Source organism: Suricata suricatta, chromosome 17 (genome assembly GCF_006229205.1).
Source record: "Suricata suricatta isolate VVHF042 chromosome 17, meerkat_22Aug2017_6uvM2_HiC, whole genome shotgun sequence".
Lineage (NCBI taxonomy): Eukaryota > Metazoa > Chordata > Mammalia > Carnivora > Herpestidae > Suricata > Suricata suricatta.
Window position 1 is genome coordinate 53,931,928 of NC_043716.1, and position 15,010 is coordinate 53,946,937.

At 55.9% G+C, this 15,010-nt stretch overlaps 1 protein-coding gene across 1 annotated transcript; it reads left to right on the forward strand.

Moving 5' to 3' along the window:
• The first annotated feature begins 12,143 nt into the window (after window positions 1-12,143).
• AANAT (aralkylamine N-acetyltransferase) lies at window positions 12,144-14,768 on the forward strand. The gene is made up of 4 exons (XM_029927501.1): window positions 12,144-12,225; window positions 12,985-13,213; window positions 13,463-13,617; window positions 13,938-14,768. Exons 2-4 carry the CDS (start codon window positions 13,051-13,053, stop codon window positions 14,241-14,243), a joined length of 624 nt encoding a protein of 207 aa, XP_029783361.1. The 5' UTR covers window positions 12,144-12,225; window positions 12,985-13,050; the 3' UTR covers window positions 14,244-14,768.
• Window positions 14,769-15,010: the final 242 nt, after the last annotated feature.

The following is a 15,010-nucleotide window of genomic DNA, read 5'->3' on the forward strand; positions in this document are numbered from 1 at the left end:
ACTGAGCAAAATCGGCACTCCAGGGAGATACACCGTGTTTATTCTGCGGCTTCTTGTAACAATGTCTAATAATAGCTACCACTTACTGAGCTGTAACTTAATACCAGGTACTATACTAAGTGCTTTACATAGATTTTCCACCTTTACATAGATTAGTCCTCTGTGAGACAGGAAGTATGAGCCCTTCTTTTGTGAAGCTTCATGCCAACACTGTGCTGTCCCCCTCCCCCCAGGAAACTGCTAGGTTGTAGGTAAGTCTTTGGGTTCGAACGCTGATCTCTCCCTTATGAACAAAACTGCTTGTGAGCACATGGATCGTGTCCTGGGTATGCCTGTCATGCCAGTACCTAGCACAGTGCCCGGCACCGGCCTTGGTGCTCAGTTATGTGCTGTAACAGGGGGTGTCAAAGGCCCGAGGTTCCTGGTCCTCCATTCGGTCAGTTTCCTGCCTTTGTCCTCTACATCCAAGCAGCTGACGGTGGTCTCTCTCAGCCTTTTTTTCCCCTTATGTCTTTATTTTATTCTGAGAGAGACAGAGAGTGAGCAGGGAAGGGTCAGAGAGAGAAGGAGACACAGAATCAGAAGCAGGCTCCAGGCTCTGAGCTGTCAGCACAGAGCCCAACGCAGGGCTCGAACGGACTATGAGATCATGACCTGAGTCCCAGTCGGGCGCTTGACTGACTGAGCCTTTTTTGTCGCCCCCCAGTTTGAGCTGCATCAGAGTCCGTTTAGAAGAAGAGGCTCAGTCCGTCCCTCCTAACCTCGCTCAGACGTGGCGTGCTCCAGCCAAGCTGACTCCTTCCCGGTTCCCGAGCTCCCAGCCACACCACACCCAAGCTGGTGAGGGGGGTGAGCTGGAACGGGAACAGTGACTTAGATTTTATTTTCATAATTGTTGAATGAAAAAAAAAAAAACCTTCATTCCCCAGTGGAGAAACCCCTCCTCTCATGGCCCGAATACCCAGCCTTTTTTGGGGAACAGAGCTTCTTCTCAGGAGAATTTTGCTTATTCACAAATACGCCGGCAAGAAACTGAACCAGTCCGGCCACTCCCCTTGCTAAAGTGCTGGCATCAGAGGTCACGGCAGCCTGAACTGATCTCTGGGAAGCAGGCCCTGCCTTATCCCTATCTTACAAGGCCACTGGGTTAAAGAAGTGTGCACGGGCCACAGGGCCTCACGCTGCCCCATGGGGGAGCCCCAGCCGTCCTGGCCTTTCCAAGCCTCCCTGTATGAGTGAATCCAGATGGGCCCAGAGAATTCCTTCTATCCTGGAGGACCTGTTTGGAGGCTCTAGGGTGCCTGGGGTCTTCAGCTGGGATGCCCTTGCCTGAGGCTCCAGCTCTGGGTTACTCCACAATCATGGGCTTTGGGAATTAAAGGAGTCCTTCTTGCCCTTAGAGCCTTACCCCTTTTTGTACCGATGCCCTGGGAGACCCGTGGGATTTGCCCAAGATCACCCTGCAGGGCAGTCAGGATCAGGACCCAGATGGGTTGGCTCTTGGCCATTCTCACCCCTGACTCCGAGGAATGGTTGCGACCCACAAAGCAGAACGCTCTGTACCAGGGGCAACAGGGGAAAGATGGAGTAATTCGTGAGAGCCCAGGGTTGGCAGGGCCACCCCGTTTGCCTCCTTCCTGCGGATACAGGGGCCAAGGACAGCAAATCCACCGGACCAGCTCAAAACAGTACGGCTGCTGTCGCTGTCATGCCCGACACTCTCCTCGCCACCAAGTCCGGGATCGCCAGGCCAGGGCCTTCTCCTCAGCACCAACTCGTGGGTGTGTCCTGGATGACCGGCCAAATGTCACAAAGTGACATCTTCCCCCAAACCCATTTTTTTTCCTCCCAGACTCCTCACCCAGGTTGATGGCGCATCACCTACCTGGGTACCAAATTGGCCACCTGGGGGTTAACCCTTGATCTTAAGTTCCACGTGCAATCAAAGCCCAGGCCGTGGCCCCTCTACCCCCTTCCCGCACCCCCCAGCTCCAGAACGGCTCCAGTGGGGAGGTGGGGCGGTGCCCTGGCGCCCTGGTGCCTAGGAGCAGGGTCTCAGCATCAGACGGACCTGGGTTGGAAGCCTGCGCGGCCACTGACTCGCTGTGTGCCCTTGGGCGGGCTATACCACTTCAGTGAGCCTCGGTTTCCTTTCTGTGAATTAGCAATCATAATAGTACCTACTTCTTAGGGCCATTGAGAATTTCACGGACCTGGTGAATAGATGACGTGGGGTCTGTTCAGTGTTGCAGCCTGAGAAGTGGTTACCTGCTGGGCTTAGCTCATCTCCGTCTCCCGCCCTTCTCCCCGCCCCCCCCCCTTGTTGTAGCCTCCTTACCTTGCCCCTCCCCCGGCCCAGGCTCCACCCCCATACACCCTTCCCCCTGCTGCCTAAACGATGTGCCACCTTGTCGCCAAGGAGCTGCAAAATGCAGACACGATCATCCAGCTTCTTGGCTTACCATCTTTCTGTGGCTCTCCAGGCCCAGGTGAACCTTCTAGAATCAAGTCCCTCTACCTACCTCCAACCCGGTCTTCCGGCTGTGCACCCCACGCACAGGCTCCATGCTCCAGCCTGGGCTGCCTCCTCCAGGACCCTGAGTTTTGGTGCCTGGTGCCTTTTCACTTGTTCGCCCTCTGCCTGGAAGAATGTATGTCTTGACTTCAACTCCTGTTTTTACCTAAAGAACTTCTCTTCATCTCACAAAACCCGGATTGTGCCTTCTTATCTAAGAAGCCCTCCAAGCACCCCTGCTTAGGCCCCCCACTTACCTGGTAACACCTGTGTTTTTGTGTTTATTCCCCTCTGTTGTCCCTTCTTCATCTTTGTACCCCAGATCCAGCACAGGTCTGATGCATAAGAGGTGCTCCAAAGATTTTTTTTTTTAAGTTTATTTATTTTCAGATTGAGATTGAGAGAGAGAGCAGGGCAGGGGCAGAAAGAGACACAGAATCCCAAACACGCTCCACACCATCAGCCCGACGTGGGCATCAAACCCATCAACCGTGAGCCCATCACCTGAGCCGAAACCAAGAGTTGGACACTCAACCAAGCGAGCCACCCAGGCGCCCGGGACTCCAAAGAATTTTGTTGAGTGATTGAACAAAACCAGCCAACCTCCCGCAACGGCCCTGGATGTGTCCTCGGGTCCCTGGGACCTGACACCTCTGTTGTGTTTTTCTTCCAGTGCCCTGTTCTCGTTGTTTCTTATACGTGGTGAGGAACATTCACACACCCCTCACAGATGCACACTCACCCCACATGCATGCACACACGAACACGCACATTCTCTCGTTCTCTCCTCGGACTTCAGCCTCTAGATCTGTGCCGTCATCTGTGGTAACCTCCAACCACAGGCAGCTCTTCAGCACTTGAAATGCAGCTAGTCTAAATCGGCGTGTGCGGTAAGTGTAAAATATACACTGAATTTTGAAGACTCGTTTGCAAAAAAAACCCAAAATATCTCATTAATAATTTTATATTGATTACTTGTTGAAATAACCTTATTGTATATGTATTGGGTTAAATAAAATATATTATTTTTATTTTTTTTAATTTTTTAAAATGTTTTATTTATTTTTGATACAGAAGAGACAGAGCATGAGAGGGGGAGGGTCAGAGAGAGAAGGAGACACAGAATCTGAAACAGGCTCCAGGCTCTGAGCTAGCTGTCAGCACAGAGCCTGACGCGGGGCTCGAACCCACGAATGTGAGATCTGACCTGAGCCGAAGTCGGAGGCTTAACCGACTGAGCCACCCAGGTGCCCCAAAATATATAATTTTTAAATTTTTTTCATGTTTAGTTATTTTTGAGAGATGGAACGTGAGTGGGGGAGGGGCAGAGAGAGGGGGAGACACAGAATCCGAAGCAGGCTCCAGGCTCCGAGCTGTCAGCACAGAGCCCGATGCGGGGCTCGAACCCACAAGTCGTGAGATCATGACCTGAGCTGACGTCAGACGCTTAGCCGACTGAACCACCCAGGCGCCCCAAAATAAAGTATGTTATTAAAATCAAGCTCACCTGTGTCTTTTGGCTCTTTTTCATGTGGCTATGACAAAATGAAAATCACAGATGGGGCTCACGTGACCTTTCTCTCGGACAGCAGGGCTCCAGGGAGCCGTAGGTCCCTTCTTTCTCCAGGAGATGGCGATCCCTCCCTGTCTTTGACACCTTCATTCCAGAAAGGTCTGGAAGGTCCCCGAGGAAGCTGCCTGTGTAATATGTCAGATATTGAACCCCAAGTAAGGACCGGGCTCTGCTCGGCTCTGCAGTGAAACCAGTCTATGCAAATGAGGCTTCAAAATAAATCCACAGGAAGTCAAGAAGCTAAATGCCATCCTCCTCAACGGAAGAATCAACACCTAGTTGATAGACACCGGCTCCAGTTGGCGGGCAGGGGTGGGGGGGGGACACAATGCCACACTTCCACCCGGGCTCTGTTTTCCAGGGCATTCGAAAGCCTGCTGGGGAGACGGGCGTCAGTGGATACTGTGGTGTGCAGCCCAAAGCCACCTTCAGATCCCAAGAACTCCTCCCCCCACTGCCGGGCGCTGGCCGCTGGTACCGCCCCGGCCCAGAGAAGGGGCCTCACTCATCCGCTGACGCTCCGTAAGGAGGAACAAAGCCTGGCCTTCTCACCTCCATTCAGGACACCTGGGAAGGGCCCCCCAGCTTCGGAGCCCCCCCTGTAATCAGCTGAGGTTCCTACTGGAGCGTCCTCATCAAGGTGAAACTCCTCCCTCCGCCGGCTTCTGCTGACCTTGCTCCCTGACGGCCGGCACTCCCAGTAAACTGCCTCCCAGTCTTCAAGTCTGTTTCCTGGGCAATTTGACCCATAAGTGGTGCCAAGTGTGATCCCAGGGAATGGACTCTAAGAGGGATTCTAGGGGAGCCTGGGTGGCTCAGTCAGTTGAGTGTCCGACTCTTGGTTTCAGCTTGGGACATGGTCTCGTGATCTCACAGTTAGTGAGTTCGAACCCCACATCGGGCTTCTCACTGACAGTGTGGAGCCGGCTTGGGATTCTCTCTCTCCCAATCTCTCCCTGCCCTTCCTCCTCTTGCTCTCTCTGTCTCTCTCAAAAACAAATAAAGAGGAGCGCCTGGGTGGCTCAGTCAGTTGAGCATCTGACTTTGGCTCAGGTCATGTCCTCACAGTTCGTGAGTTTGAGCCCTGCATTGGGCTCTGTGCTGACAGCTCAGAGCCTGGAGCCTGCTTCCAATTCTGTGTCTCCCTCTCTCTCTGCCCCTCCTCTGCTCATGCTCTGTCTCTGTCTCTGTCTCTAAATCTTAAAAAAATAAAAAATAATGAATACATAAATAAACTTAAAACAAGATAGTGGGATTCTAGAAGTGGGTCATCTGCTCACTAATGAGGAGTCCCACAGTAGTGGCAGGTGTGACATTCTGGCCCCCGGCACACTGCAGTGGTGCAATTGCTAAAACTTGTGGGCAACAAACTGGGTTGGGTACCAGTGGTACCTCTCAGGCAGGGGCGCCTGGGTGGCACAGTCGGTTAAGCGTCCGACTTCGGCTCAGGTCATGACCTCGTGGTCTGTGAGTTCGAGCCCCACATCAGGCTCTGTGCTGACAGCTCAGAGCTTGGAGCCTCTTTGGGATTCTGTGTCTCCCTCTCTCTCTGCCCCTCCCCCGCTCACTGTCTGTCAAAAATTTAAAAAAAAAACAAAAAACTTTGCAGCAGTTGCAAGGTATGGGAACGTGGTCCTTGTACGGACGATGCGATCTCATGCCTATTGCCGGGGGGCAGTCAGACTAGAGACAGTGAAAAGCTATGGGTGATGGGTCACCAATTCAAGGCTCAGCATATAAGTCTCCTAGGCAGCGTGCGAAGAAACTCACCTCCTGAGGCTAGGGACCAGAGAAGAGTAGGAGATCAGGTCCTGGAGTTAGTAAGACCAGCAGGGCCCCAGAGGAGGTGGAATTCCCAGCCTTAGTGAGTCAGCTATGCCAAGGAGGACCCTCATTGGGAAGACGGAGACTCTGAGACATCTGATGATATCTGAGTCGCTGCACTCGAAAATCTCAAAGCCTTGAGAACATCTCCTTGAGCCTTCTGGACCCTCCCAGGTGTGGCGCCTCCTCCCTGTGACAGGGTAGTGCTCTCTCCTGGATGGAAGACAAGACTCTTCCTTGTAAGACAAGCGCCAACCCTTCGCCCCACCCCCAAGGACCAGACCAGAAGCTGGGTCTAAGTCACAGCATAACCCGGCCGGTCGTGTGCTGGGCCACCCAAGGGAGGAGAAAGGCTGGACCTGGAAGGGCCCATAGGTGCCGGACGATGGTACCGACAGGAGCTGGGAGAACGTGGGAGTCAAGGACACTGGGCCAAGAGTGGCAGAGCATCAAGTTGGATAAGGTGAGTATGTAGTTCTGGAAACTTCCGCTTCTCCCCACAGCACGATTTATCACCCTGGCAAGGACCCCGGAAGCTGGTGCTAACACACTGCCAGGGTGGCTCTTGGCAGCTCGGAGAGAAGGATCCAGAGCACCCAGCCCCTGGCTGGCAGGATTGGTCTCAGCTCCGGAAGCTGCTTCAACCAAGGTCAATGCAGGACAGAGAGGTCTGCCCCCGGCTGCATTCAGTCTGGGCGTCTCTGGAGGGTTTCCTGGCTCCCGAGCTCCCACGAGGAGATGGGCTGAGGAGTCTGCGGCAGTGGCATCACCACGGCTGACCTGACCCTCTGCCCAGGGCTGCTTCCCCTGCTCCCTGCCAGGGTCTCCCAAGAGTTCTCCCCAGGACCCTGCACGCAATCCTCTATCTCGGTTTCTGTTTCCCGGGGAGCCTGCATGTAACAGACTAAGTTTGAAAAGGTAACTTCAATAAGACAAAATGTGCTCATGGGGCGCCTGGGTGGCCCAGTCCGTTGAGCGTCTGACTTCAGCTCAGGTCATGATCTCACAGTTCGTGGGTTCGAGCCCTGCGTCAGGCTCTGTGCTGACAGCTCAGAGCCTGGAGCCTTCTTCGGATTCTGTGTCTCCCTGTCTCTCTGCCCCTCTCTTGTTCATGCTCTGCCTCTCAAAAATAAATAAAATGTAAAATAAATAAATAAAAAATGTGCTCAGTGCAACAAGGTATGAAGAGCAGATCGGAAGTCCAGGGAAGGAGTTAAGAGAAACAAGCTGCCCGCAAAACCACCAAAAGACGCAACTAGGGGGGTATCTGGGGGGCTCAGTCAGTTAAGTGTCTGACTCTTGGTTCCGGCTCAGGTCATGATCTCAGGGTTCGGGAGTTCAAGCCCCACACTGGGCTCTGTGCTGATAGCATGGAAGCTGCCTGGGGTTTTCTCTCTCTCTCTCTCTCTCTCTCTCTCTCTCTCTCTGCCCCTCCCCCACTCGCTCTCTGTCTCTCTCTGAAAATTAAACATTAAAAAAATAAAAATAAAAAATACAACTGGTTGCACAGACGATGTAACAGAGGGCTGCCTTCCGTCGCTCTGCATGGAAAATTGGGGTCTCAGGGACCTCATCAGAGTGTGTCTGGGCCCTGTCTCTCAGGGGGCCCACTTCTCAGTCTCCCCCAGGTGGCCTCCCTGGGCCCTGTGGTGGGAACCTTGAGGGGAGGGGGGGAGCAGAGCAGGTGCAGCCCCGTGTGGGACGTTCCCGGAGGCCTTGGGATAGGGCGTCACTCACCGGGGGCCCAGGTGGATGCTCGCTGCCGCCGCCCTGTGCCCGGCTCTCCGTGTGCATCAGAGTCCCGGCAGGTGATGGTGCGGGTGACAGGGAGGGGGAGGAGGGATGAGATGGGGGAGGGGGGATGTCTTGCCAATCGGTCAGCGTATCTTTTTTAATAAACTCAACTCACACTCATGACCCACAGACCAAGAGGCACATGCTCCACTGACTGAGCCAGCCGGGCGCCCCTTGAAGAATGTGTACTTTGAGCAGTGGTTTCAGGCCCGGCAGCACAGAGGAAGCCCCTGGCAGGGGAGGGTCTACGCTCCTGGGGCCCTAGCCCAGAACTTAAAACCAGAATGGGGGGGAGGGATGACACAAGGCTTGGAATTTTTTTATGTTTTTTATTTATATTTTAGAGACAGAGAGAGACAGTGTGAGCAGGGGAGGGCTAGAGAGAGAGAGAGAGGGAGACACAGAATCCGAAGCAGGCTCCAGGCTCGAACCTACGGACCATGAGATCATGACCTGAGCCAAACTCGGACACTTAACCGACTGAGCCACCCAGGCGCCCCAAGGCTTAGAATTTTTTAAAGCTCCCAGGGGATCCCAGTGTGCGGCCAGGCACGAGGAGACTGAGTTCAGAGCAGGGGGAGTTGGACAGGTCACAGTGATGGCTCGTGCGTCACACCATGATGTACGTGATCCGGGTTGGAAAGCCAAGGGCTTTAGCCCTGCCCAAGGCTCTGGCACCTTCTTCCCTGAGCCCTGGTGCAGGCACCCAACTCTTTCTTGTTTCTCTCACAGCCCTTTCCCCGCCGTCTGTGCTGACCACTCTCTTTCTCAGACCTCATAGAGTAGCCAAATAAAACAGGATGCCCAATAAAATCAGAATTTAAAAATATATTTTTTTGCATCTGAATAGAGTTGACATCCAGTGTTGCATGAATTTCAGGTGGGAATCAGAATTTTAGATCAATACTTTTTTAGTATAAATGTGTCCCAAATATTGCAGAGGGCAGACTTCTACTTAAAAAAAAAATTACTGGTGGGGATGGGGCGCCTGGGTGGCTCAGTCGGTTGAACGTCAGACTTTGGCTAAGGTCATGATCTCAGTTTCTGAGTTTGAGCCTTGTGTGGGGGTCTCCGCTGTCAGCACAGCATCAGGTGGTTGGGGTCCTCTGCCCCTCCCCCTCCCCCCTTTCCCCGTCCCTCCCCTGCTGGTCCATTCTCTTTCTCTCTCAAAATAAATAAATAAACTTAAAAACGAGTTATTTATGGGGCACCTGGCTGTCTCAGTGGAACATGCGTGACTCTTGATCTCAGGGATGTGTGTTCGAGCCCCAGGTTGAGTGTAGAGATAACTTAAAAGTAACATTTTCAGGCAGCTTTTTCTGCCCACGGGGTCCTGTCCCCGTGCGATAGTAAAATCACCTTTTTGCACTAATAAAAATTTAAAAAAATCTTAAAAAAATTGTTTATCTGAAATCCGAAACTCACGGGGCTTCCTGCATTTTTATTTGCTAAATCTGACAACCTTATTCACAAGGTACATCCCCTGAGGTCACCCTGTTGGTCAGATGAATTTGCTGACAGCGCCTTGTGGGGAAGGACGCCCCGGTGTCCGGAAGTGGTTGGTGTTCTGGAATGCCGGCAGCGATCACCCGTCAGCCAGGCGGGGGCTGGAGATGAACGCAGTCCCTCCTGACCTGTCTCTGAATTTCACGGTAGAGGGCGCCCTTCTCCGACCTCGTCACCCCCGTGTGCCCTCACCCTTGTGTTTCCCTCTCATTGGTGATGGCGTATTGTCATGTTCCTCCAGTTGATGGGACTAGATCGCCCTCCCTCTCCCTCCCCTGCCCCTTTGCGGGAGCAGGCCCCCCAGTTTAGCCATGTGTAGTATAATGTCTTATCTTGGTCTCTGAGGTTCTGTGTGTCTAGAGGTGCTTTCCAGAAAGTACAGGGCCATACAGTGGTCAATCAAAAGAGAGGCCGGTTCAATAGCCTCCTCTCTGGTGGCTCCGGACGGTGGTGATGGGCGTGAGGGGACGCAGTGGAGCCTCGGGGCCCGAGAAGCAGAGAGAAGGCCTTTCCTGAGACCTTGAGGTTGGGGGTAGAGGTGCCCAACCCCGGTCCTGGACATGTCTCCCCAACCAGGCCCCAAAGCCACGCATGAGGAGGTCTTCTGGGTCATCCTGAGAGGTCTGTTGGGGGTCCCCAGAAGGGGAAAGATGGGGGGTGCCTCGTAGCAGTTGGATGGGGGGCATGTTAAGCTCTAGGGGTTCTGCTGGGCCTCACAGGGCAGAGAGGCCCTGGGAGGAAGGGACCCCACAGAAAGGTGGGTGCAGTGGGCATCTGGGCTGGGCTGGGGACCCCAGTGTCAGAGCCACGTAGGCAGGGGTCCAGAACCATGGCAAGAGCAGGCCCTCTTTTTGCAATGGATAGACAGGACATCAGCACTAAAGTGCAGGCGTAGAAACGAGGCCCTGATAGGGCAGGACAGGGGTAGGTGCCGGCAAAGGACGAGCGAAGGGCTGCGGGAAGGAGGTGAGCTGGAGGCAAGAAGGGAAGTCTGCAGGTCTGGGGGCGTGGAGGTGGGGAAGAAGGAAGAGCAGGAGTCCGTGGACTGGGGCTCAAGATTCCCAAGGGAGACCTCTCAGCAGGTGCTGATGCTGCCCTGGGAGGGGGGCAGCCTTGGCCACGGGCTGCAGCTAAGGTCATTGGTAATCAAGGAATTTTGGAGCGGGCGTATCAGGTAGAAGACTCTCTGGAATATTTAAGTAAACTTCAAGCAGAGCGTACATACGTACACAAAAGGGCACAGATTTCCCACAAAATGAATTTCCACCTCCCTCATCCAATTTAAGAACTGAACGTTACGGTACCAGCACCCCAGAAGCCCTGCCTTGGGCAGCTGCTGCTTCTAACAGAAATTACGACAGAATCAATCCATGGACTTGTGGATTCTGTTTCTTTCTTTTTTTTTTTTTTAATTAAAAATTTTTTTTAATGTTTTATTTATTTTTGAGAGAGAGACAGCGTGAGCAGGGGAGGGTCAGAGAGAGAGGGAGACACAGAATCCGAAGACAGGCTCCAGGCTCTGAGCTAGCTGTCAGCACAGAGCCCAACGTAGGGCTCGAACCCACGAACCACGAGATCATGACCTGAGCCGAAGCTGGACGCTCAACGGACTGAGCCCCCCAGGCGCCCAGCATGGATTCTGTTTCAAATCTCTTGTTTGGGGGCTTCTTGTGTTCCCTGTGCTGTCGGGTGAGTGTCCTTGGTGGTGCCCTATGTCACCACGGTCGTTTGCTCTCAGTGCTGGATAATCCTCCATTTTGCGTATATTCCACAGTCCCTTCTAGTGTGGATGGTTGTTCGGGCTGTTTCCAGTTGGGGACGCTTCTAGCTCTTTCGGTGTTCGAGTGGGATTGCGGGTCCAGGGCGTGAGCCCAGCTTTAGCAGGAGTCTTGTAAAGGGGTGGCGGCACCACCTCGGGGTTGGTTAAGTGCTTCGGGGTAATAGCAGGTGTGGGAGGCCTGGCCGAGTACCCGGGTGACGGCAGGGGGACACGAGTCACTGAGGACCGCATGCTTCTTTCGGCTGGTTTTTGTGGCAGGCGATGAGCATGCAGTGAGCATGAGGCTTCGACTCTTCCTTCTGGACCCGGGGCTTTTCCCCAGAACGTTCTGGAAGGAGGGCTGTTGCTTATATACACGGAGGAAGTAATTTATGAGGGCAGGATGCAGAGGGGTTTGTCTGGTGATCAGTGGTTTGCCTCTGTCTACACCGCAAGGTCTGAATACTGCGGCCTCCAGGCGTGCCTGCCCCTCCAGGCTCACTGAGATCTGGGCATTTCCTCCCAAGGCCGACAGGGCACCCACTGGCTCCCTTTGCTTTGGGAGACCCTGACCCAGTCTGATGGTCAGTAGGACCGTGAAGATGTGTATCTGCCGTGCGGAAAATCAACACATCCTGTAATAGCGTGGTACGAGGAGACAGACCTGGGGGTGACTTACCTGTCTCTGAGACTTGCCGGGAGGCTCTAAGCAAGTTATTTAACCTCTCTGAGCCTCAGTCTCCTCCTCTGTAAAGTGGGGTTAGTCCTGGGCAGGGCTGCCCAGTGGATTAAAGGATATTCTTACCAGCAGCTCAGCACACAGCGGGCGCCCTAAATGGCAGCCTGTCAGCCTGCAGGAGCCAGAAGGCCCCTCGGGGTGGGCTTGCTCAAGCCTCTGGGTCACAAAGGGTGACCGCCTGTCCCAGCCAGAGCAGGGATTAGAGCCGACCCCTGAGGTTTTAGCCCTGCGCTCCTCCCCGCCCACATTCTGGGACCTTAATCAATTACTGTAATCCCTTGTGTATCCAGTGTGTCAGGCTGATGTCTGACCCTCAGCAGGTGGGGAAAGGGCTCCGTCCTGCGGGTGTGACTTAGAGGTGGGAGGGGGGGATTATAAATGGGTGAGGGCATCACGAGTTCCTGCAGACACCTGCTGTGGCAGGCGTCCCAGAGTTCCCTGGCTCCCGTGCCTGTGGCCACCTCCAGGGGTATCGGCTCTGTGGTAGGAACACCGGGCCCCTATTTAGGGTGCTGGTAAGTGGGTCCCCTCCCCCTGGCTCCCAGCCTTCAGGAACAGGAGCTATCTGGCCTGGGGCTTCGGGATGTAGGGAGAAAATGTAGGGGAGGCGGGACAAGGAACATACGGAAGCCATGGGCTTTGTAAGGGAAGGACGGCCAGCTCTAAGAATCTGCGGGGCACCCGGGAGAGACAAAGCTCCACAGCGGGGTGGGCGAGCCAGGGGCAGGAGTCTCCATGCTCCCCAGGCCCACTCCCTGCTCCCTCAGGCTACCGCTGCTCTCCTGATGCCTTTCCCTGGCGCGCACCGTCCAGTCTGAGGCCGTCCGAGTAAATGGGAAGGTTCCTGGAGAACCACTGGTGTAAAGGTCTTTTGCTCCAGCGTCAAAGGCTGAAGCTGCCTAAAGAGCTGGAGCCGGGGAATCTTCCACCCAAAGGTCCAGAAAGTCTCCTTCTGGGCAGACAGGACAAACTTTGCTAGGAGTGGTCAGTGGACCCCCTCCGACCTTGGGCAGCAGTGTCGGGGCGCCTGACCTTCCCACTGCCCCTGGAGGGCGGTGAGGCCGGACCCGGGGGTTCAGAAGGCCTGTCCCGCAGGTACCTCTGACTGAGAAGGGAAAGGTGGGGAGAGGGCACCAATGTTTACAGTCCCCAGGACCTGCTTTGGGACTCACCTGACCCCAGGTCCAGCTACAAGAGGCAAGAGGTGCCCTCACCCCGGCCCGCCCCTACTGCAGAGGCTGACCATGCCCCTGGCTCTTGCTCCCCTCCGATAGGTGCTGGGGGGCCCTTTCCGGCCACTTCTGAAGTTGCAGCGCCCCGAGGAGGCACCGGCATCCAGGATGTCCACACAGAGCACGGGCCACCGGGAGCCCAAGGCCTCGCCCCTGCAGCCTGGGATCCTGAAGGCCCCAGGCCGCCAGCGGCGCCACACACTTCCCGCCAGCGAGTTTCGCTGCCTCACCCCGGAGGATGCTACCAGCGTGTTCGAGATTGAGCGTGAAGGTGAGCGGGCTCCCGCGGGGTCTGCCCTTGGGGAGGAGCTCCTGTCCTTGGTGGCTGGGGCCCGAGAGTATCAGATTGAATGTGTGTGTGTGTTGTGTGCACAGCAAAGCAGGGATGGGCAGGGCCCTGAATCCCCTGGTTTCCTGTGGGGGAGGGGAGTGGGAAACCACACCTGCTTCTGAGCAGACGCTTGGTGCAGCGGCCAGCGGCATGGGGACCACTGAGCCACCGCCATCCCTCCTTTGCCAGCCTTCATCTCTGTCCTGGGCATCTGCCCCTTGTATCTGGATGAGATCAAGCACTTCCTGACCCTGTGTCCCGAGCTGTCCATGGGCTGGTTCCAGGAGGGCCGCCTTGTGGCTTTCATCATCGCCTCGCTTTGGGACCAGGAGAAACTCACTCAGGTGAGGGCAGGGTGACTGAGGGGCTCGGCCTCCGGGAGGGAGGCTGCCACCACCAGGCCCAGGCTTCTCTGGCTTAGAGGGAGGCAGAAGAGCCCCTGGGCTGGGATTCCTTCCTCTGTCCTCTCCCAGCTCAAAAGGACCCACCTCTTGGGGGTTCAAAGGCCTTCCAGAGGGTCCTTCACGGGGCTGAGGGTATGCTTCCCAGTTTGGGGCCCTCCGTGGGTAGGAACGGAGCCCCAGTTGGAGGCCGGTGGGGGGGCTGGTTTGGGAGGCAGGTGTCAACAGAGACGTGCTGGATAACGTCCCCTGCATATTCGCAGGAGTCGATGGCACTGCACCGGCCGGGGGGCCACACGGCCCACCTCCGCGCCCTGGCCGTGCACCGCACTTTCCGGGGGCAAGGCAAGGGCGTCATCCTGATGTGGCGGTTCCTGCAGTACCTGGGCGGGCAGCCGGCAGTGCACCGGGCCGTGCTCATGTGTGAGGACAGGCTGGTGCCCTTCTACCAGAAATTCGGCTTCCACCTGGTGGGCCCGTGCGCCATCACCCTGGGCTCGCTCACCTTCGCTGAGCTCCAGCGCTCCATGCGGGACCACGCCTCCCGGCGGAGGAACAGCGGCTGCTGAGGCCCGTGCTCCCCCTCCACTCCCCCGCCCCTGTCCCCCCACCCAACCTGGCTGCCATCCCCAGAGTGCCTGCAGCCAGGTGTTGGAGCTCTGGGGAGGCCGGCTGGGGGGCTCCCACCCAGGCCCCACGTCCCGTTGTCTCCCCCACCCAGCTGCCAGCAACAGCGCGGGCGGCACACCTGGTGCAGCTCTCTGGACCCCCTGCATTCCCAATCGTGCCGGAGGTGGGGACAGGCTGGGAACTGTCCTGTGACCCACCTCAGCGACTCCTTCCTTCTCAGGAGCCTACGGTGGGCCCTCTGGGCAGGCGACACCCGCCCTCACAGGCTAGGCCTGGTGCTCAGCAGGCCCTTCCTCTGCCCAGCCTCACGGATCCCCTTTCTCATCCTCAGCCCCAGAAGGAGGGGTATGTGGGATCAGGAAAGAGCAGGGGCCACCTCTGAGCTCATCCCGTGTGCCCCCACCCCTGGCCTCACACATCCTGGGTCTCTCCCCTCTAATAAAGTGGTTGCATCACATAACGTTCCCAGCGGCTCCCTGATGTGGGGTGAGGGCTGTGTGGGGGGCACGGTGAATGGACGAGGCTGGTGTGTTCCCCCCACTGCCCCTGGGCTCTGGGCATTTAACCCCCGCCCTCTCGAGGGACCCCCTGGGGCCCCAAACCTGGTTTCTGGTCCAACCAAATCCCCCGCACATTTTCATTTTCCACCATCCCCTTGGGCCAAGGCTCTGCCCCCGAGCTCATGGCTGACCCTGCACCCCAAATA